This window comes from Ambystoma mexicanum, chromosome 1q (assembly GCF_040938575.1).
Source record: "Ambystoma mexicanum isolate Mex_15411 chromosome 1q, UKY_AmexF1_1, whole genome shotgun sequence".
NCBI classification, from domain to species: domain Eukaryota; kingdom Metazoa; phylum Chordata; class Amphibia; order Caudata; family Ambystomatidae; genus Ambystoma; species Ambystoma mexicanum.
In genome coordinates, this window is record NC_090922.1 from 10772465 (window position 1) to 10796717 (window position 24253).

Sequence of the window (24253 nt, forward strand, 5' to 3'; positions counted from 1 at the left end):
TCATCATCCAAGGCATGTGTGCCTTCATGCTTAGAGCTGGTATGTTCTTCTGTAATAATGAGAATATTGATGCCAGTAATGCTGTTAATTTTAAAGAAGATGACATTTTTTTATCTTTTACGGGAAATGCCTTTCTATTTTGGAATGTAAGGGTTGCTTTGGAGAAGGTTATGTGAAGATTTTAGGAGTAAAGTAAGAAAAAAAAACAAGAAAAAAAATACAAAATAACAGGTGTCTGTCAAGCATCTGTAAAAAAAATACGGCTCTTTTCAGAGCCAACTTCAAAGGGGAAATGGGGCACACTATTTAAATTTACATTCACCACGCTCAGATTTTTTCGATATGTCCGCGGACATGGCGGTAGTCCGCGGACATGAAAATCACTACGAGGTGGTTAGTATGTTCTATGTTACATGTATATGAAGTCAGGGATATTATGGTTAAGTTGTGCTACTAAAAACCTATGAAATTCAGTGAAAAAACATTGTTAAAGGGACGTTATGGTTAAGTTGCGCTACTAAAAACCTATGAAATTCAGTAAAAAAACTTTGTTAAAGGGACGTTATGGTTAAGTTGCGCTACTAAAAACCTATGAAATTCAGTGAAAAAACTTTGTTAAAGGGACGTTATGGTTCAAAGTAAAACCGAAAAACCCCTGAAATTCGGCAGTTATGGTAACATAAGCAACCATAACTCGCGCCACCGTGCACTGCTAACACTAACACCCAGGACATCAAAGATGACATCACAAATGCCATTGATGACGCCACTGATGACATCACATGGCTGGCTCTCCCTTTTTATCCTTTACTGACATATTGAAGCCACATAGTTTTCTTCAGTAACAGTCAGGAAGTAAACATTGAAAAGGTACTATATTTGTAGACTTAGGGTCAAGTCACATCATATGAAACATATACATAGCGGAAGACACAGGCTTGAAAGAGAGCAATCCTTTCTGTGCATGAAGATAATCATTAGGGTTATCAGCACTTTCTCATAGTTTTTTTTTTATTACTCTACCTTCCCTGTATATGCTCGTATTTGTATACATTATACTCACTCTCCTTTCCTTTGGGTGCAGTCACATCATGTGATACACATACATATGGTAAGTAGCAGCTTTGAAACAGAGCAATAGTTTCTCTGCATAAAGACAAACAGTTAGGTTATGAACTCTTTCTGCTACTACTTCTGCTTTTTTGTTTACTTCACTGTCCCTGTATATACTCATATTTGTATGTGTTGTTGTCTCTTTGTGTTTTGTCTGTAATAATTATGTATTAAGTGGGTTTTATTATCTACTTATTACATGTTTCACAGTTATCATTTCAGTATTCAACATGGCAAGATTATGAATATGGCACCTTCATCATGTATGCTGCACATACTGCCTATGTTTCTGCATGAGTAGCTTAGTATACTGGATAGAACTTCATAATAGAATGCTATTTATATCAATGCATTGCTTAATGCACTAATTAGCTCATGATATTTATCCCAATGATCCTTGACAGTTTTTGGTCAGCATTATAAGAATTCCCTGTACAGAGTTTTTATGAAAAGTAAATGCACATGTGATGTCATCAGTGATGTCATCAATGACATTTGTGATGTCATCTTTGATGTCCTGGGTGTTAGTGTTAGCAGTGCACGGTGGCGCGAGTTATGGTTGCTTATGTTACCATAACTGCCGAATTTCAGGGGGTTTTCGGTTTTACTTTGAACCATAACGTCCCTTTAACACAGTTTTTTCACTGAATTTCATAGGTTTTTAGTAGCGCAACTTAACCATAACGTCCCTTTAACAACGTTTTTTTACTGAATATATATATATGAGTGAGTGAAATATGGACGATTCCACAACGCATTATAGCAGAGCTAGACCAGAAAAAAGAAGGCCTTTTCCAGTATGTTGCAGTTGGAAAAGCAAATTGAATTACAGGAGTGAATCTCAGGAGGGCGAGGCTGCACCAGCCCCAAGAAGCCAAGGCCACGTCAGGCTGGGATAAGCAGACATTAGTTACAATTGTGTGAAAGAACAAAACTTCTGTTCATAAAACGTGCGTGAAAACAAGGAAGACGTCAGAGGTTCATTAAATAATAGTATTTTAAATGCACCAGAGTCCAAATTTGTGTTCTTCAGTCACATGGAGGGGTGAAAATGGACAATCATAACAAAACACACATACGCAAGGAGAAGGAGCGTGCCTCCACTCCCTCATTTTCTCCAGAGCAAAGAACATTTCCAAGGCCAAGTTCAAAGGCTTAATTGACATACAGACCACTGAGGTGATGATAGATAATATGCTAATTGGTGGGAAGCGATGGCCAAGACCAACCCACCAGCACCTGAAGACCAGCCTGCGTGCTGCTGGCATAGGTGGAAAAGTACTGACGGATGTAAGGGTGCCAACCAATTATAGGGGGGCACATAGTTAAGAGCCCTATAGCTTGTGTAACTAATGAGACGTTGTGTATTTAGTGACGTTCATAGTGACCTGTTTGAAGGGAGGGCTTAGTTGCCCCACCTGACGTTAAAGACCCTATCACTTTCTTAGACTAATATGGAACGCATACTTAGATGTTTCCTTAGACCCAATCACATTTGCCACTAGGTTTTTGTAGTTTGCCACGTAGGATGACGTTAGCAAATACGTAGGTTGACGTCGGCAATGATGAGTTTTTGGAATAAAAGTAATGTTTTTTTATGAATTTCTTTGACACCAAGCTGTGAGACGTCCTTTGATGTCCGTTGTACTCCCTGTTTTAGATAACTGACATTAAAACTGTCAACTTTTGCCAACTTTCTGAGTTAGTCTGATTATTGATGTTTGAGTATCTTCTGCATCCCATTCATTTCAAAGTATTGCTACCTCATCTTAAAGGGCTGGGTCGGCTGTCCCAGTTCACATGAGATAAATACATCAAGAAATATGTATTGTTACAGTTTAGTTATGGACTAATTAAATCCTAATTCATTAAGCTTATTAATTCACTTGAGTCACAACAATTATATTACAAATGCATTAAAAACATACTGATATAAAAAAAGGTTGTACAAATGGAAAAAGGAGACATTTAAGAACGTTTCATCAATCATGAATACAAAGTTAGTGAATTTATACACCTATTTTTAAAATCGCAAACAGAACAACACAATCAATATGATCAAATAGTTATGATGTCATGCCCTATAAATTGGGGCCACCTCTTATGTCATGCAACTAGCTTTTTACAATGGATGTAACTTCTATAGGACCAATACAAATATTGTGACAAATCCAGGGAATTCGTCCCTTCTCCCCAAGGGTGAAACACCCCATTTGGGACTGAGGACAGGAACTTGCCTTTCTGCCACAAATGTCCCACCCTCAGGGGCTCTAGAGAGCCCACAGCCAAGATGGCTGCATTCTCATGAGCTCCTGAGAAGCCTTATGAGAGTGGAGGCTGATATCCGACCCATCAGGGCCAAAACCGGCTGAAACTTTGGTAGAATTCACTTGATCGGCAGACAGCGTGGAGGGACAAGTTTGACATAGATTAGAACCCCAGAAGCACTGCTGCGGCATAGTGCGTTGCGGGTGTGAGAAGGCCAAGGGCGCGGCTCGGTGTGCGCCGCACCCGAGTGCCTGTGCGTGACTCGGCAGACGGGACCCAACGAGCACATCTAGAGCCGCCTCCACCCGCAACCGGTCACCTGGGCCAGCTCGGGCAGAAGAGGTCCGGGAAGAGCCTGCCCATGTGGAATAGTGGGTGACTCGAGCACCGGGGTCCAGCAGACAGAGGCGAGCAGCCAAAGGGGTGGCCCAGCGAGACGACAAGTGCTGGTGGGATGAGAGGTAGGAGCAGCCAGGCCCCTACCTGAGAATGAAATGCACCAAAGCTGCTGGCCATAGCCGCGGAAGAGAACCCATTCAATGGGGCAGTGCTGCCAAGGCCGGTGGGGGAGAGACTGGCCGGACCTGGCCATGAGCAGCATAGCTACGGAGAGTGGGAAAGCAGAGAGGTGGGTGGCCGGTGGCAGGCCTGCCTGCGCCACCCTCCCACATCAACGATTAGAGAACCGCGCAAGTGAGTCGCCAGCCCTGCTACGGCCCTGCGACGGCCATGGAATACCCCGACTGCCGCCCCATAAGAGATCACGGGATCCCCCGTCGCCACTGTGGGTGGCGGGCACATAGCGAGGCTGCAGTCGCCGGCAAAGCGGAGGCCCCAACAACCCTCTGGCCCACACAAGCGGGGGCATCCAGCCGAAACACATGCAGACTGACACACTAGCAGAGCATCGTGGCGCATGGGCCACCTGGGGACGGAAGAATAGAGGATCTAATTGACGCCACAGAGTCAGACCCACGCAAAATTGGGCCACAGCAGGAAACATTAGGCCCGGCCACAGAGCCACGTATCATTAGGTAATCCCTGACAAACGCAGATAGTGTGCACATAGTATCGCTCGCCGAACTGAAACAACCCCCAACAAACCTGCATGACTATATATTAACGCCTGCATACAGCAACACAGGGTGAGATAGAGGAGCGGCAGTGAGACGACTACACCGCAAGGACAAGTGGAGGAGGTATGGCGGGAGCCCCAACACCTTGCAGGGGCTGAGGTGGCTACAACAGATCACGAGGACTGTGAACTGACCAACGCATCGGTCGGTCGCTGGTAGAGGTCGTGGACAGCGACGACTGGTGTTCAGGGGAGTAAGCAAGGATAGGAACTTGCCATTAGAAGAGAGCAACCTCCCTCACTACACCTGATAGCATACCTGGGGGCAGTGACAAATCAGTATACATGCTCGGACCCACCACGCCGAAGACCTAGTGTGAAGAAGGTAAAGGCAGAGCAGAGGCTGGCAAGATTCTTGTAGCAGACCCAGCTACATAACCCTGTGGCATGTGAACCGGAAGGACGACGACACGCGGTAGCTTTATGGCGAAAGGCAGCAAGAGGCAGATTCATCTGTGTCCTCCTCAATAAGTTGAGAGCAGAGGCTTCCACAAAGGAGAGATCTTTCTCTAATTCAGGGTCATAGATATCTATGACCATACTTTTAAAGGGAACAGAGCAGATTCCACAAGCCTCAGAAATAATGATATCCGACGATTAATATCGCAAGGTCCCTTTTTCTCTGGCAATCTGCAAAATGAGGTCCCTGTCTCGATAATTGAGTAGCTTAGCAAGGGTAGTATGGGGAGGAGCCCCCGGCTTGGGGACCGGAGGCAGAACACGGTGCGCCCTCTCCACACGGAAATGCTGAGAGAATTTAGTTGGACCGAACATTGATTTCAATACGTTTTCCATGAAGTGTTTCATCGAGCCCTTGCAGGCCGCCTCCAGGATCCCAATGATGTGGATGTCATTGCGTTGGGAACGCAATTTCAAGTCGTCACATTTATTATGGATCCTGCTGACTTCCTGTTGCAATTGCGCTATATCGCGCTCGTGTTTGTCAACAGTATCCTCCTTCTCGCAAAATTCTCGTCTCCGCCTCTGTAATACGGGCACCCTCTTTCTCTACCTTGGACTTCAGGGAGCCTATGGTTGAAACAATGTCATCTAGTGTCATATGTACTGCCATGAATCCATTCTGCATCGCCGCGAGGAGTTGGTCATCCCTGGTGGAGTTAGAAGCCGAAGGCTGCTCCTCATCGGTTGGTGGCTCGTTAGGCCCCAGAGTTTTAGCGGGGGTATTAGTAAATTAATCAATTGGGCCTTTTTGTTTTGGCTCCAGAGCCCTTCGTCATATTGCCTCACCAGTAAATGTAGGATACTCTATTTAAGAAAAGATGGCAACAGGTTTCCAGGTGTCCCACTGAAGGATTCTTGCCCGGAAGGGCGACGCGCCAGTTATCTACCAGTAGAGGATTAGCCTAACAGCTTCTTGGACGCTGCAGCAGCGGGAAAGAAGTCCGATGGACTCAGACCGTCAGTCGTACATGCCAGATGCAGATGTATCCCAATCCTCAATGGGGGAGCTGGCCACCCCTGCATAGAGCGCCTCCAAGACCGGCACGCCTCCAATGTTTCAGGATATCTCCTTGGCACCCTCTTAGGCCTCAGCTAAGGAATGACAGCCCAGCGCGGGCTCCCCAATAGGTGCAGCACAAGCAGTGGGCTTCTCATCCCAGCTCTGCAACCAGGAATCCTTGTTAGTGTAGTTAGGCGTCAGCACTGGAGCCAGTCCTGCACACTCTTCTGTTCACCTCCACTCCTTCACACGTATGGTTTACCACGGGAACTGGGACAACCTCAGTACTCCCAGCAGAGGCATATGTGTGCCCACTCAGTGACCCCTCAGCAGAGCTGTGCAAAGGATTAGGTATTGCTATGTACCTGAGTCCAGCACTGCGAGGAGGCCCGGCGACTAGAACATTGCCCCCGAGTTACTCCAGCGCCCGCCAACTCATTAACTATCCAGGGGTTTCATTGGTCAAGCACTACACATGGTGGACCACTTGCACCAGGCGTAGGGTCACACAGTAATGAACAGTGTCACCCCAGGGCCCCAGGCACCCTCATATCGCAGTCCAACCACACGGCGCAGCAAGATAGTAGGCTCCCGCTGCATGGGGGAGACCGAACCCCACACTCACCGTTGACACAGCCCACGAGACAGGAGGGGATGTAGCAGGAGAAATGGCCCAGCTTCAGCTCCCAGTCGCCTCAGATATGACCACGCGATGTCCAGTGAGCAGCAGGGAGCAGCATGAGCATCAGCTTGTTGTAAACTGCAGCAAGTACAGCAAGTAGGTGCCCCACCATGTAGAAGCAATGTGCGTTGGCGGATTCAGGGCCACTCTAATCGGCGCATCCACTCCTTCCAGGACCACACTTTGAGCCTGAATACCGAGCTCTGTGCCCAGCTGATCTTGCGGTCAAGGAGCTGCCCGCAACAGGCAATAGCGGTGGGCAGCCCATACACGGCCTGCACTGCATGCCGCACCACTGGCCTCCCTCAGCAGCCCTCAAGGAGTATGTACAGGATAACTGGTGTGCCCGTGCCGCGTCCACCACTGACCCCCCATGGCACCCCAGATCACAACCGGGGGCTCCGGCAGGTCGAGTCCAGGAGTATAAATCAGCAGCTGAACAGAATCCTCACTGCGGGGGCACACCAGCAGTCGAGCCCCACGCGGCACACAGCGCCTCGATCAGGCATCTCACGCTGGCATCACAGCTGGTCTATTAGGGTCTTCAGCACTTTGACCCACGGTCCTCCTCCCACGACCAAGGAGCTCACAGCCACGTCTGCGGGGGCACGGCCTGCTGCAAAAGCCCCCTCCAGCATGCCCATGTCGTCCGGTGTCCGCCGCTGGTGTCACGTCCCAGCGTCACCTACACAGCGCAAGGCTCCACCACTAGCACAGCCCGCCAAGCTGCATCAGGGAAGGATTTCATAGGAGCAGACAGGCTGCTCTGGCCACGTAACATTCACCACCGGTGTGCATTAAGATGCCCCACGCTCCTCGTACACATGGCGGTTAAGGCACCAATTAAGGACTATAGGTGCGGTGTCTTCAGATCGATCAGATGTTGGGCGATTAAGGAGTTATTTAAACTCCAGATATAGTCAGGCCAGAGCTCCTCAATCTGGTGGCCGTCTTGCTTGGCTGCTCGACAGCGCCCCCCAGTATTAATGATTTCCTAACCTCAGAAACCCTGATCTTATCTTCATCACGGAAACCTGGTTCTTGGACGGCCTCAAGCCTATCCCTCATGAAGCATTCCCACCTGACTACTCACTCATGACCCACACCAGACCTTCTAGAGGAGGCGGATTAGCCATCCTCCACAAGCCTCACATCTCTATCACCTCCACTGAAACACAACCCAGCATAGCCAACTGTGAATCCCTCCTAGTCAAACTCTCTCTCTTGCCTACTCTCTCACACAGTTTCCTACTCTTCTACAGGCCCCCCCACTATGGCAGACACAACCACCCTGCACTCAACTTACTTGGGGCATAACATCTGGTTCAAACTCCCCAACAACTCCATGACTCTACCCCTGGTCGACAGCCTAGAGGCACTCAATCTCAGCCAGCATATCACAGGGCCCATGCATACTGCTGGCCACACTCTCAAAGCCATTTTCAGCTCTTCCGACCTCATATCCATGACCACCCCTCAACGCCTCATATTGACAGACCACTCTGTCATACCGTTCAGTCTCCTCACACCGCCGCCACCCCCCAAGTCCTCCTCTACCCCTACCTCTCCGTTTTCAAGTGCTGGAACAAGATCAAGGTACTACCGGACCTGGCTGAGGCAATGTGAAACGCCCTCCCCTCACTCCCGACCGCATATAGACCCTTACCCATAGAGCTCTTCGCCTCTTGGCTAAACAATTCCCTCATTCCCCTAAGCACTTCCAATTCCACTCCCTCCCACAAAGGACCTTCCCCAAAATGGTTCACCCTGGACCTGAAGACTCTTAAAACCCATAACTGCTCCCTTGTGCGCAAATGGCGAGTTTCCAGAAACCTGCAAAGCAAATCAATACTCGCCCACCACTACAGAAATGATAAATTAGAGATCCAAAAAGGCCAAAAAAGCATATTATAATAAAAGGATCCTGAACTGCAGTAGCAGCAGCAAAGAGCTCCAGGGGATCATCATAGAATTCCTGATCCCACCCTGCATTGCAGCCCTGACTGCCTCCTCACAAACGCTCTGCAACTCCCTGTCTGAAAACTTTCACAAAACAGCCCTAGACTGGATGGCAATCCTCAACGCCAAACTCTCCATCCTATCCGCCCCGCCCTACACCCGCTCTACAAGAACCAAACGCCCCCCACACCCTGAGAACCCTTCTTTCTGCTCTTTCAATCCTATCTCAAGCGAGGAGTTCATGAAACTATCCGTCAGCCGGCCCTTCCGGCTCCCTCCCTTAACCCTTGTCACGCCTCTCTCTTCAAAGAAATCTTCACCTCCACCTGTGCAGGAGAATTTGTGAGGTCCATTAACGACTCTTCTCACCCGCAGCAATTTCCCAAAATCCTTCAAAACTGCACATGTCAAACCTCTGCTTAACAAAGCATCCTTCGACCCTCTACTGCCAATCAACTACAGGCCCATCATCGACACCTGATTCCTTGCAAAACTCATCGACCGCACTGCATACTCACAGCTCAATGGTTTGGTGGAATCTGACAATCTTCGAGACCCCGCACAATCAGGTTTCCGTCCACACCACAGAACAGAAACTACGCTGATCTCTAGCTGGGATGACCTCAATGTCACAGCAGGCTCCGATGGATGTGCAGCACTTGTTCTTCTTGACCTCTCGGCAGCGACTGACACCAATAACCACATGATCTTCCTTGACAGACTGCACTCTCTAGGAATATGCGATTCAGTGCTCACCTGGATTGTCTCATTCCTTACAAATAGAGAACAAATCACCTATCTTCCCCCGTTTCTCTCCTCCGCACGCCCTGTCAACACTGGAGTACACTAAGGCGCCTGCCTCTCCTCTTCTCTTCAACCTTTACATGACCCCCCTGCACAGGATCATTGGCTCACACAACCTCATCTGCTATAACTCTGCAAATGACACAAATCATCTTGAGAATTCCTAAATCAACCACCTAACCTCGCCCTGACCTAACAGCATGTCTCACTGACATTGACCGCTGGAGGACACCTAACCATCTGCTTCTGAACCTAGGTGAAACAGAGATCATGGCATGCAGCAAAACTGCTATATATCCCCAACCGACTCCCTGGCCACCCTCACTCAGCATCCCACCCACCCCCCGACCATCACCACTGTCAGAAACCTCGACTCCACAATGGACTTGGACCTAACTTTGTCTCACCACATCAACAATGCATCCGAATCCTGTCATTTCCACCTTAGGCTCCTGAAGAGCATCTTCCCTTACCTCACCTACTCCAACAGACTGGCTGAAATTTTGTCCATTGCCATGTCCAGACAATTATGCAAACTTCCACTACCTGGGTCACCAGCCTACCAGCTAAACAAACTCCAAAGTGTACCAACCTCGGCTGCTAGACCGCTTCTCGCATTGGGACTGAGAGACCACATCTCACCTGCTCTCTGCATGCTACACTGGCTCCCAATTGGATGCAGGGCCACCTTCAAATTCCTATGTATTACCCACCAAGCTGTGCACAAAGCAGGCCCCAAATTCCTTCAAGAAAAGATTATGCTTTGCCACCCAACTCGCACCCTAAGGTCAAGCATTGCCCTACTCCTAGTGGTCCCCACCTCGAATTCAGCCAGGATCGGAGGGCCCACCTACTCAACCCTGGCGCCAACTTTGTAGAACTCACTGCCTCCCCGCATTAGACACATTGAAGGCTACATGGCTTTTCGGAAGGCACAGAAAACCTGACTTTTGCCTAAAAACACTCAAGGAATGCCCTGACCACTCGACTTATACCACGACCAAGAAATGGCGTGGTATCCCGCTCAATACGGCCCTTTTATAGACTCTCAGGCCAGACGATATCTACCTCCGTTATCTGGAACCTTTACCCAGACTTGAAACCCGAATCGTAGAAGCACTCATGTACATTACATAATTTAATTATTGCCTTCTTCTGCTAGGAATACCGTACGCTTTGAGGCCTAGAGATATCCATCTCCAATAATCTTGACCGTCTGTGCTAGACTCATAACCCAAGCACTAATAGAACTTATGAGCTTGATCAATGCTATGCAAATATGCACTACGCTATCAGTCCGATAAATGCCCTTGCTTGCTAACCCTACACATCTGGAAATCCTTGAGCAGAACTATATACTGAGGACCATCTAGCACTTATTCTTTGCTAATCCCAACTATCTGGGAATGTATTTAGCAGAACTACCAACAGACGTCTCTAGTACCTATGCAGTAATGACATGAGTTGGGACAGATCTGCCTGTCACCACCCGCCAGTCTTCGCCAAAGCAATTTGACCCAACAAGATATAGGACCTTAGCCTAACAGCCCAAACCCAAAGGGAGATATCACCACTTCCACAGGCATTGGAACTGCAACAGGAACAGAGTCCCCCTGGAAAGCACACAGACACTCAAACACACCATTATGTCAACTCTTTCCTCTGCACCAACCAATAGAATGCAGCTATACCCCTAGATTAATTTGGCCTAGCTGCATACATACTTATACACCTCCATGATCACCTCAACAGTTTTTAGAACGCAGTTATACCCCTCTAAATCAGCCTAGCTGCACACATAGGGTCTCATTACACGGTAGGCGGTGAGCCATGGCGCTATTAGCGCCATGGCTCATGCCGGTAAAATACCGGCACCGCCTTGGCGGAAAGAGGATTTACCGCCCCATTCCAAGGTTGGAGGGGCGGTAAATCCCCTTTCCGCCATTGCCCTTCCCCATTCCCATTTCTGCCCCAAAGGGCTCTATGGAAATGGGGAAGGCGCTAATTACGCCACTGCAATTTTGCGGTGCCGTAATTAGCTCCGATGTCCCTTAGCGGGTGGGATTTTAACGCCTGCAAGAAGCAGGCGTTAAATCCTCCAACCCGCAAAGGGACCTCGTAGTACGGCGGTAAGGGTTAACGGTCACCGTTGCCATTAACGGTGGCCGTTAACCCTTACCGCCGTCCGTGTAATGAGGCCCATAATCTCATTCAAAAACTCAAGCGCTGCCAGAGTCCATTGGCCTTGATGCACACATTCTACTGATCTCACACAACCACTGCACCACACTAGTATGCAGCTACACCCCACTTATTCCACACTGCCTGTACACATACCAAGTGAACCAAAGCACGTTTTACCACATTACTCTCCACTGACCTGGACTGCAGTCTCCGAGGGCTTTCCCCCCACAGCGCTTTGGAATCATACCAATGGTAAAAGGCACTATACAAATGCCCAATAACAAAGCATAACATAACAAATATTGATATATTTCCAATGTTCACTTACAACATTTAATAAATATAAAAAATGTTATAATTTTGATTATTTGTCAAAGTGTTATAGGTTTATCTTAGTTGATCTGGATGAACAGTCATGAACAGGGACACATTGGTGAGAGGAGTGAAGTTGCTCACTAAATGTTTGAAAGGTTCACAATAAAAAAAGTCCCCAACTTTCTTTATCTAGTATCATTTATCTCCTTGAATTTGAGAGGGCATATGGAATTTCTCCTGTCCTCTTTATATTAAACAACAAAGAGACCCAGAGACTAATCAAGGAGGTGATTACTCTCTGGATTTAATAGTTTGTTAATTGATATGGTGCTAACTCTAGATCAAATTCAAACCTGAACTAGAGTAAGAACTGCATTAATCAATCTGTTACTGGCTACTTGCCTACCAAAGTATATATTACAGTTAGAGGCAAGCACATAGCTTTACGGCTGCCTTGGGCTAGTTAGTATGCAGAGATCAGCGATGGCACTGCATCTGATATATTTACTGTTGCTTGTTTTTTCAATGTTTGGCAGACAATGAACATACTTCTGAAGGTAGAAAACTACTTTTCAGGGTAAAATAACCCATTTTTAAAATGCGGGCTTAAATGGGCAGGGTGTGGCTTAAAATGGAAGGGTGCTGGTCTACATTTCTTTTTATATGTATATATTTTGATGGGATCAGGGAGTTGACACGTCGGGGTGGGGGTATAGGAACTCCTCTCAACCTGGGGCAGGAGGCTCACCAGGAATTTTACCAAAGCCAGTCTGGCCCCAGAGGCTGGGTGAGGGAGTTGGGAGCACCCCAGTCTCTGCCCCTCCCAGTATGTTCCTTGCTGCATGTGGAAAGTACAACTGTCAATCACCCAATGCTTGTTGTGGCCAGAATTCTATTACTCCTATACCAGGATTGCCTGTACCAATAGGCACAGCAGCAGAAGGAATGAAACCACAAGCTTCTGAAAGGCAACCGAACTGCCAGTAATGATCCAGCAAACTACTTCCAAAATTAATGAAAACTTGCTGCTTCTCTGCTGCTGTAACCCACAGCAGAAAGACTGGCCGAGTGCTATGCCTGGAAGGGGGACAGGGCAAAGCAGGGTGCTTAAAATCTCCCACTGCTGTGGCATGACCCCAAGGAAATTATAAAGACCAGATTGACGCCAAGAGACAGGTGAACAGAATGTTTCAGGTAAAGAGCAGGTGAACCAAGAGACCAGGCAGTGGAAAAACAGTGTAACAGATGGTTCAGAAGATTGTGTTGGAGATTGTTGCAAGTGAGGCATTGGTTGTGCGAGAGAGTGGTACCTTATTATAAGAGTGTGTGAATGGTTCCTGAAGGTGTAAGGGGTGTTGAGAGTAGAAGAATACATGAATGAGAGCAGGAAGAGTGCCTCAGGGAGTGTAAGAAGTGAATGAGAGTAAAAGAAGAGGAAAGGAGGCGAGTGGAGACTAGAGAGGAGTGCAGAGTATAGCGGGAGGGCGTGGGGAGCAGAGAGTAGGAGATTGCAAGGTGGGAGAGTGAAGAAAGCAGAAGCTAGGACATCGTGTGACATCTGAGCAACAGAAGAAGGGAGTAGAGAAGGGAAAGTGATGGAGAGAGAGTCAGTGGAATAAGGGGGGAGGGTATAAGAGGGTGTAAGCATAAAGAATATCAGGGACAGTATTAAAAGGGCATGAAAGTCCAGAGTAAGAGAAACTCTGTTTCAAAGAGAACCAACCACATTGTCAAAAAAAGCAGGAGAGTTCTCAGGTTAGGTTCCTCCTAGAAGAACCCCAAAAGGAGTAAGAGAGAAAGGCTCAGACCATTAAGCCATCACCATAGATAGAGTTAGAGATAGTAGGTGTAACCTATCTATAGTTGCCAACCTGGGATGTAGGGAAGCTTCGGCTAGGAAGGTGGGACTCCCATGTGGAACAAAAGGCGGACAGCCTTTAGTGGGCCACATTTCAGTCACTGACTGTCAAGATTCGGAGTCATTTGAATTATACAAAATTAACAACCTTGAACCATCCTCTAAAGTCTGAGTGTTCTTAGGCCAGCTGTGCCAAAATTTAAACCTGCCCCCCAGATCATAACTGGTTCCTTCAATTATTTATTTTCCTTGAGAGGCCGCTTCCCTTTTTTCGGAAATGCAGTCGTAAATTGGTGGACAACATTAAAATGACCTTTTAGCCCCTGAAATTATTTTGGTTATAAAAGCTTTCATTTTATCTGTCATGGCAACTTCACTGAAAGTATTGTCAGGGACATAGCTTGCTTGAAAATTAATGCCATGAATCTGGTTGAAGTTACAAGCCCCCACGGTTACTTGAAAAGTTAACCTTCCAATATGCAGTCCCATCAGATCAAAATGAGGATGGGGAGTCCTTAGTTGCCCCCTAAGCGTGTCATGAAGTTAAGACCATGGACGTAGCAGTTTCCCCATGTCCTTGGTCGGACCACTCCTTTGTGGAATTTACTGTAATAACTGACTTCCCCAAGAAATCTAAATCCAGAACGAGTAGAGAAGTCCAGACTCAAAATCTTAAAAATATTACAGCTAATAAGAAAGAAACTTTGCTTGAACCTCTGGCGAATCTTTCTGACCTGGAATCCCCCGAGGAGCTAGCGAGGGCCATACCGACCAATCTGATCATAGCTGCAAACATCCTAGCGCACATAAAGAAAGAAAGAGCTAAGGAGGACATTAAACATAACTCATGGTTCTCCCCTGAACTACAAGGTTTAAAATCTCTAACCCTTAGGGCCTCATTCCGAGTTGGGTGGTAAGGGTTAACGGTCACCGGTAAGGAGACCGATGCCGTTAAACCTTACCGCACAATTCCGAGGTCTCTAGCGGGAGCCGCAAGGAACGTGTGGTCTGACCACACGTCCTTTACGGGTCCCGCTAAGGGACCAAGGCACAAATAACGGGCCTGTTATTAGCGCGGGCCCGTAATTAGCGCCTTCCCCATGCCATGGCGCTACCTCCAAACTCGGAATGAGGCCCTTAGACTTTTTCATACCTGGAAATCTAACAGATCTCAGAACTCCTTAATTGAGTATAACACAGCAGCTAAAAAGTACAGAGCTGCCATTATTGATGCGATAAAAACCTCATTCAATAATAGGATAAAACACACCCAATCCGACTCTAAGGAAATATTAAAATCTTAAAGGAGCAATAATCTACAAGTTATGTGAATTTAGGTAAATTTAATAGAGACAATGATTGGTGCGACTTTATGCAACATGCCATGCAAGATAAGCTCCATAACATTCAAATGGACATTTCTACAAAAAATGATAGCCTATGAGAAAACGCTGCTGGAATACATGAGGCTTACGTAAAATGCCCCTCTATTTCCGTCTTTAATTTCTCCCCCATTTCCGTAACTGAATTGGCTCTCATAATCAATCAACTTAAAACTACTAAATGTAAAAATGACGTCCACACAGCCGTGATGATTAAAATCTGTCCCCCAGCACTGTTAACTGCGATCTGTAAGTTTATTAATGCCTCACTGGAAACGGGGAGTGCTGCCCAGGACCTGAAAGATGCCCATTTATGCGTAACCTGAAAAAAAAGGCTCTGGCTGTGGATTTACCCCAAAACTACAGACCTATAATTAATACTAATTTTCATATTATTATCCTGGACCGTGTGGCTTATGGACAAATAGCTGAAATTTTAAAATTCAATCATGTCTTAAATGAACACCAGTCAGGTGTTCGGGTGGGTTCCAGAACAGAAATGGCCCTCCTAGAGCTCAAATCTATGCTCCTAGTGCGCATGGACAAAAATGAAGCCTCCCTGTTGATGCTACTCGACCTTTCGGCCGCTTTTGACTTGGTGGACCATTCCATCATGTCCTCCAGGCTGAAGGGGATGCAAACCCCCCCACCCCCCTTTGGCGGTCCACTGGATCATCTCTTTTCTCAGTAACCAAGAAAGTAGGGTCTTCTTCAGGGAGGCTGAATCGGCCCCCATTAATGTTGACTTGAGTGTACCACAGGGTGCATGCACATCGCCTTGTTTATAAAACATATTTATTGTCCCCCTATTTGCCAAACTGGCTCATGAGGGTGTGACATTCACGAACAACGACGACGATAAGCAATGCGTTATTCCTTTGACCGGCAACTATGATTTGGATACTGTACTGATCAATAAAATCTACTCTCTGATTGAGTCATGGATAATCTCTAACAAACTAGTGCTTAATAGAGCAAAAACGGAACTGCTGGTGATTGGTTCACCTCACATGTTACAGAAACTGGGCCCCACCTATGAGAGTTTCTTGCTAGGAGCATTTAACATTATCCCATTGAAAAAAGTTAAAACTCTGGGGGTATTGCTCGATCAGCACCTCTCTATGGAGCCACATGTAAGCAGTTTAGTGTCTTTCTGCGCCTATTACATAAAGTTGCTTGCGCGCCTTAGACCGTTTATTTCGCAGGATAACGCCGAAACCATCGCTAGAGCGATTTTAGGGGAAAAAATTGATTACTGCTCCAGTTTATTAATGGCCATTGATAAAGCTATTTGTAATAAACGACAGGTATCCCAAAATGGAGCGGTAAGGGTGGTGATGAGGCTTAGGCGTAGAGCCCATGTCACAGCTGCAAGATGCACTCTTCATTGGCTACCAGTGGAATCAAGAATAATCTTTCGGATCTTAACCATAATTAGTACCAGGCGAGGGTCAACCAGAATGCAACATGCATTCTGATTGGCCCTCGCGGGGGCATTACCCGGCCAGGAATCCCTTGCACGTTGTACGTGCCTTTGGTTCCCGGTGGGGGGCGTGGCGGCCATTTAGCCAATGAGGAGGCTTGAAACGGGGCAAACCCCGCTCCGAGCCTCCCCATGGCTGGAGGCTGCCTTCGTCCCCTACCGGGGACTCAGGTAAGTTTTCTTTTCCCTCCACCCCCCTCCTCTGCAAACTATCCCCTCCCCTCCCTCCCAACCCCACTTACCTTCTTTTTTCTTCTTTTCTCGGGAGCGGACGTGCTGGGAACAGAGTATTCCCAGCACGCCCGCTCCCGATGGCCGCCATGAAAAGGGAAAACGTGTTTCGAATTAGAAAAAAAAGCAATTAGTACCCCGGTCTAATGTGCCGGGGTACTAATGGCAATAAGCCGGGCCTGTAACTACGGCCCTGGGGGCATTACCTGGGGCGGTATTGGCCCGCCGTCTCGTGGCTTATTGCCACACTCAGAAGTGCTTACATGGTAAAAATGCCTTCCTACTTACAAGAACTTCTGATTAATAAAACTTTTGTTAGACTATTAAGATCTAGCAATCAGAACCTGTTAACTACTCCAAGATGAAAAACGGTGAAGGTCTCTAAAGGAGCCTTCTTTGCAATTGCCCCTAAGGCCTGGAATGATCTCCCTTTAGAGCTACGATGCATTGAGTCAACAGAAATATTTAAAAATAAGTTATAAAGACTCACCTGTTCACCTAATTATAGAGATCATAATTGCCTTATGAATTTGCTTTATGTTCTGCCTCTGTGAACTTACATGTGTGTTGTCTTTGTTTTGTTGCGCCCTTAAGTCCAAGGGTCAATGGCTGTGCATAACAAATTTAAAGTAAAGTAAGCTAGGGTTTACTAAACTACAAGTTTTAACCCCTCCCCCACCAAAGTCTGCATCGGGTGGCTGACATTATTTTTGGACCATGCATCAATAATAGGGTATTTGTAATGCACGTATACACAATGTGTTTCGAGGACGGGGAACTAAATTATATACGTCCCCATGAGCACATATGGAAGCCACATTATTAGCAGAAGAAACTGTATATTGATATGAAGTAAAAATGCATTTATAGTTAGTAATTTCAACAAAATAGCGTTTGTCATGGTAGTTAATAGCGAGCTATGAGTCCAAACACAATTAAGGATCTTAGGCTGCAAAGAAGCAACAAAGTTATTTCCATCACACAGATCTATTTTCCCCTTGACTTGGGTTTCTGTCCAGGCTTTCAGCTTTTGCTCTGCAGGCTATTTGCCCGCCCATTTGTTGCTACTGCCAGGGTTGATAGTGAGGGGATATCAAGAAAAGCTTTCAGTTCATCAATTAAGTCTAATAAGACAAAGTTGAGCTGGAATATCGATATAAGAGATAGCTTTCTTTTACAATCCTTTGCAGAGAGCCTACTTAGTCCTTTCCTTTCTCACATTTTATTTTGAAAAAAGGTACCAACAGCAACCAGGGTGATTCAATTAAGATAATGGTTCCGGTAAGAGCAGGCTACCCATGTAAGAGTAAAATGCATTGTGAAAACTGTAAACTAATTTTGGGAGGGATTGTTAAAAAAAACATTCTGCTACATTAGGATAAAGCACACTATGCTAAAATATGTAACACATATGTAACAAATATCGGTAGACATAAAGACAAAGGCATTCAGTTTAAGACTGACTAGTTCTAGAACGAGAGTACCACCCTCTCGGCATAGCAAAAACCACAACTGTGATTATGTGGAGGTACTGTTTATCCATATTCCACTCACTCACGGACAACACGAATCTGATACAAGTCAAGGTAAGGTGGTGTCTCCTATCCCAGCCTCTTCCTGCCACAGACAGCATTAGATGCAGTAGTACTACTATTCTACTGGCCGCTCAAGCAGTGCATTCGCATACACGCATATATAGGCACACTGAGGATGGATCCTTTTTGGAGTAGGGGGTGGGGCATCAAGTGAAAGAAGGACTGCTGGCCCCAATGTCTTCGAGACATGTAATTCAGGCATACAGTGTTCATGCCGGGACTGCTCACCTTGCCTTCACACATTTATTTAAAATGTGATCCCTATGTGGATTACAAACATTCGGCCTCATTCCGAGTCCGGCGCTAACCAATGGCGGTAGTAGCGCCTTGGTCGGCACCGGACCCGTACCGGCACCGCCATGGTGGAATGGGAAATTACCGCCCTATTCCGAGTTGACCAGGGTGGTAATTTCCCATTCCCCAGGGCCCTTCCCCATTCCCAAATGAGCCCCCATAGGACTCAATGGGAATGGGGAAATTGCAAATAACGGTGAACGTACTTTACGGTCACCGTTATTGGCTAAAAAGCCCCTCTGCGCCCTCGTAAGAACGAGGGCGCAAAAGGAACTCGGAATGTGGCGGTAAGGAATTACCGGCACCGGTCTCGTTAACGGTGACCGGTATCCCTTACCGCCATACTCGGAATGAGGCCCATTCTATTTGTAATCCACTACAGAAGTCTGCAGAAGTCTGTTTTGGTTTAGAGTACATTACACAATGTTTCCTTTTTTAATGACCAGACCAGATTGCAAACCTGCACATGCCATATCTGTCTTATGGAGGGGCATATGCCTCCTGCTCAGTACAAAAAAACTTACCGGGTAGGGTCTCTAGCCCCTTATACCAAGAAATCTTAGCAGCAGGTTTACTTCCAGAGGTCTTACAAGTCAGCTTTGCCTTCTCATTTTCGTTGAATGAAGCCTCATTTCCAAGGATCAAAGGCTTCTGAGGCTTTCCTGTGAGATGCAAAACAAAAACATAGGTTGAGAAATTGTCATGTAATACAGGGCTCAAGATTTGCACTCACTACTAGCCATTGGCTAGTGATAATTGACACTTGGCGAATAAGCTGTGTGTACCTGTAAAATATGAGTGGCAAGGGATTTACCGCGGCTGGCTGGGTGGCAGCCTGCAACTTGAAATGTTTACCTCTGTAGAATACATTTTCACTTAGGCTCTCATGGCAAGTTTTGTGGTGAGTGCTAATATTGGACAAATGCAGTAAGAAATGCAGCACGATGAGCAGTAAATCAATCACATCTTAAAGAGAGCTATACTACATGGCATATGGAAACAGCAGCAATGTGCCTACAGCAAGGGTGAACTACACAAATAAATCTCAGTACTTCCTCAATAAAGTTTACGATTTGCTTGTGACAAAAGAATGGGATAAACTATGTGCCTTAAAGTGAGCGTCAATAGTTGCCTGGCACATGCACAAAGTAGGCAGTAAGGTCAATGCACTTTGTTTCCTTTAGTTGAAGACTAGGAACGGCACGATACAAGTTGAACAGAGCTTTAAATCTTTAAAATAATGGTGGTAAACACCTCAAAATACTCTGTGACCAAGTCCCCTGCCTCGTCTTGACGGCCTCTAGTCAGGTGACTAAGGGGACCAGATGCTCCCCAAAGCTAGTGAATGATAGTTCTGCCCCGGTATGGAGATGATCCTCTGGTCACCCTCACGTTGTCCCCTATCCTATGGGAGGGACTGTCACATGGAGCCAACTAAGAACAGGGACCCTTTAAGGGGTTCAGCTCTTGCCGCTGGCAAGAGGAGACCATACAGGATCTGGCAAATCAGGCTCTCCCCAACCCAAAAAATATTCTGCCCCTCAAAGAGAATTGTGGGACGGTGGTCTGGAAGCACGGCCATTTATAACACGCTTGTACACAACTGTTTCTAGGTGCGAAAAAACAAGGGAGGGAAGACAGAGGGAGGACAAGACAATTGATCTTACCAGGCAGTTTGTCATTCAGATCGTGCAAGTGTGAGAACGAGAAGTGCAATGGGAAGGGAGGGGGAGAGGAAAACAGAACAGCAATCCTCTGATTAAGTGCAGCCAGGGCAGCACGGCTCTGGGTAGTGCAAGGGGAACAAGAGACTGTAGGGTTACAGTTACAGCCCCTAAATGCATGGAAGGCCCGGAGGCAGTGCAAGGGTGACTGATTAAGAAAGAGCCTGGTACCCAGTGAGACTCTGAAGGTAGCCAAGCAAACAGTCAGTACAGCGGACAGGTAGGTCAGCAGGGGAGGGAGAGTGAGAAAGTAGAGGACAATAGGAACGCTTTGAGCTGCTTCCAGATCTTCAGGTGGTCCGGATCAAGCTTGAGAGGGGCAGGGAGGCCATCCCATAGGGCACCTGCAGAGGAGAGAGACCTACCCCCCACTCTCTGCCTGGAGAAGCGTCTAACCCTTAAGAGAGTTGGAGGTAGCTGTGTGAAGGGCTCGAGAAGGAAAGTATTTTGGAAGAGAGCATTGGATGTAGTGCGGGCCCCAGCCTCAGAAAGCCTTGTGGACAATGCAAAGCGTCTAGAACTTGATCCTTGCTGCCAGTGGAACCAGTGGAGAGATTTCAGGGCTGGAGAGATCCGGTCCCGGGGCTTGAGGCAAAGGATAAGTCTTGCAGTCCTGTTCTGGATTAGTTGCAGAGGGAGGCAAGTAATGGAAGGCAGATTGAGAAAGAGGCTGTTGAAGTAGTCCAGCCTATAGAGAACTAGGGCCATGGAGACAGTGAGCTTCTTGGGGAAAGTGAGAAAGGGAAGAATCCCTCTGAGGAGGTGTAGCTGGTAGTGGGACTTCTTGGCGACTACCGAGATGTGAGGAGCGAACGAGAGAGTGGATTTGAAGATGACACCAAGGTTTTTTGCGTTGCAGGAAGGTAAAGGAGGAGGGCCCTCGATGGGCTGCCAGAGTGAGAGAGGGAAAGCAGGGGATGGGGTCCCAATGAGATGGATTTTTTAAATGTATTTATTTATTTGAATTTGTATAGCACACATCGGCCCGGGGGCATTGTGGCGCTGTTACAGAATGCTCACTTGGTACAGGAATACATTGAGACAGGTAGAATAGTACATGGGATGGCAGTATTGAACATGCTGGAATACACTGAAGAAGGTAGAATAGTACATGAGATGGCAGTATTGAACATGCTATGTAGGTTCATGTGGTTACATTTACGCAGTTTATCTTGGAGAGATAGAAAAATACTTAGTTGAACAGAGGATCTCCGTCTTACTGACATTAAGGCATAGATCGTTGGAGGTGCAACAATCCTGAATCACAGATAGACTGTCAGGAATGAGCAAGAGAGGAGAAGATGCTGAGGGGAGCCTGGAGGAAAGCTGAGTGTCCTCTGCATAACACTGAAAGTTAGAGGAGAAGGTAAGGATCAGTTGGGCCAAAGGGGCTAAGTAGAAGTTGAAAAACCATGGTGAGCGGATAGAGCCCTGGGTAACGCCACAGGTAGAGAGAGAGGTGGCAGAGACAAAGGTACCACGTTGGAACTGGGAGGGGCGGTCCAAGAGGAAGGAGGTCAGCCACTCCAGGGCATGATCCATGATGCCCAGGTTCTCACGGAGTTGATTGATCAGGATGGCATGGTTGACCGTGTCGAAAGCAGAGGAAAGATCAAGGAGGATGAGGACAGAAGGAATGCTGGAATCAAGGTTAGAGAGCAGATCTTCACGGGTGTTCAGGAGAGTAGTTTATGTGCCTCTGGCAGCTCTGAAGCCAGACTGATGGTCATGAAGACAACCAACAGATTCAGTGTGGAGAGTAAGCTGGGAGATGCCCAGCTTTTCCAAGAGATTGCCCAAGAAGGGGGTGATGGAGATTGGGCGATAGTTTGCCAGGCAGGTAGGATCGGCAGACGGCTTCATGAGGAGGGGGTGCACAAGGGAGTGCTTAAGGGGAGCGTGGGTTGAGCCAGTGGGATGTCTGTATGGGTATATGTGTGTGTGTGTCTGGGTGTCTCTCTGTCCGAGTGTGTCAGTCTAGGTCTGTCTGCCTGTCTGTCCATCTATCTATTTTATTGTTAGCCAGTGTAATCTATCCATGGGACAGGAATAGGGCATGCCAACCTGACAGAGGACCCAAGAGGAGCGACTATCCAGCTCCAAGTACCACATCAGAACTTGGAGCCACCCTCTGTGGGGGCAGGGGTTGGGAGGGCTGGTGAAGGGGATCCATCAGTCAATCCCTATACTAGCTGCTTCAAGAAGCATACCAAGCTCTGTTGCAGAGTCCCAGAGGCCCTGGACAGGGAGTTAGTTCCAGGAGGCTTGAAGAGAGGTCCACAGGGCTGGGCCATATTGGAGCCTGTGAGTTGGAGGAGAAATCCAGAAGAGCAGTCTGAATAGACAAAACAGCTTGGATTGCTGGCAACGAGTGAGGGAGTGGTGGCCAAAGATAGTTAAGGCAGCCCTGAGATAGGAAGCTGCCCAAAGCAGTAAAGCAGGGAATAATCGGGCAGGGTAGGACTTTTGTCCAAAAGGGTGAATACAGCGTGAGGATAGGAAAGTGCTGACAGGCCTGCCGAAATGGGTAAGGCAGGTGATTGTGCAAAAGACCTGGAGAGTGAGGAAAGTTCTGACCAAAGGAGTGAAGAAGAGAGGAATATATGATGGGAAAGTGATGATTGAGAGAAAGACCTAGGAAAGCAATATAGTTGTGCTCAAAGGGGTGAAGATGATATTTGGAAGAAACGAGGAGGAGATAGGTGTGCCAAAAGGGTTAAGGCAGGAGAGAGAATATCGAGATTCTGAGTAGACGATGGATGCAGCCCATAGGAGCAAAGAAGGTGACAAAATGAATATAGAGAACAAATACACTGATCAGATGTGGTTAGAAAAGGAGGAGAGGAGAGACTGGAAGTTTGTAGAAAGTAAGATCACAGAGATCAACGGTTTAAACAGGGAAAGAAGAGAAAGTGAAGCTGGGCAGCCTACGAGAGGAATAGGAAAGCAGTACCCACGAGGTGTGGGATGAACTTAATGAGACAAGTGGCTGGGATCCGAATAAGAGTAATTGGCCACCCCCTTTCTCTACAAAGCTTCCCTGGCTAACACCCTAGCCTCTGGAAAACCCCAAGATTGATGCCCAGAACCCTGCTTGCCCTGGTACAGGAGAGCAAAGTCTTCCAAGGGATAGACTACTACGATGACCACACCAAGAGAATCACTGTTAAGCCTCACCTGCAGATAACCAGCAAGGAAAAGGGACAACTGAGAAGGATAAAAAGAGGTAACGTCATTGTGAAACCAGCAGTTACCTCAGAATCAACTAAGCCAATCCAAGGCAAGTACTAAATACCGCTGGACCTAGACACCTTTCTTTTTGTTATGTTAATATGCTTTTATACTGACAGACATTTCTTTGTGCACCATTATCACTTGCCTGTCGACCATGGCACCTCTTCAAACAGAGGCATTATGAACTTTAAGTTTCCTCAAATTTGAGTTAGAAATCACTGGACCCATAGTGACATATTTTCAATTGCATCTATTTATTATGTTCCTCCCATACTGTTGTGATCCCCTAGTAAAACAATCTGAGCTTTAAGTTTTCTCTTTTGGTCTGAAAACATGTGACAGCTCTTATAGGTGAAGGTGGTAAAATGGGCACACAGGTGATTGATAGCTCAAGTACACACACTTAATATCTCTCAGAAAGGATGTAAAAGGGAGATAGCTAATGAATACCTTGGAGGTTTGTAACAGGGGCAGGGACCGTACCCGGTCAAGACGGGATCGGGATCTATCTCAACCTCATTCAGGAGACC

General features: G+C 47.0%; 1 protein-coding gene across 3 annotated transcripts in view; it reads right to left on the minus strand.

Annotated features, from left to right (window-relative positions):
• CADM3 (cell adhesion molecule 3) overlaps positions 1-24253 on the minus strand; it is a 1437124-nt gene that overhangs the window by 1039560 nt on the left and 373311 nt on the right. For all 3 annotated transcript variants that reach the window (XM_069635417.1, XM_069635418.1, XM_069635416.1), the window contains exon 4: positions 19290-19427. In XM_069635417.1, the coding sequence (XP_069491518.1) occupies positions 19290-19427 (138 nt within the window). The remainder of the gene's footprint in view (positions 1-19289; positions 19428-24253) is intronic.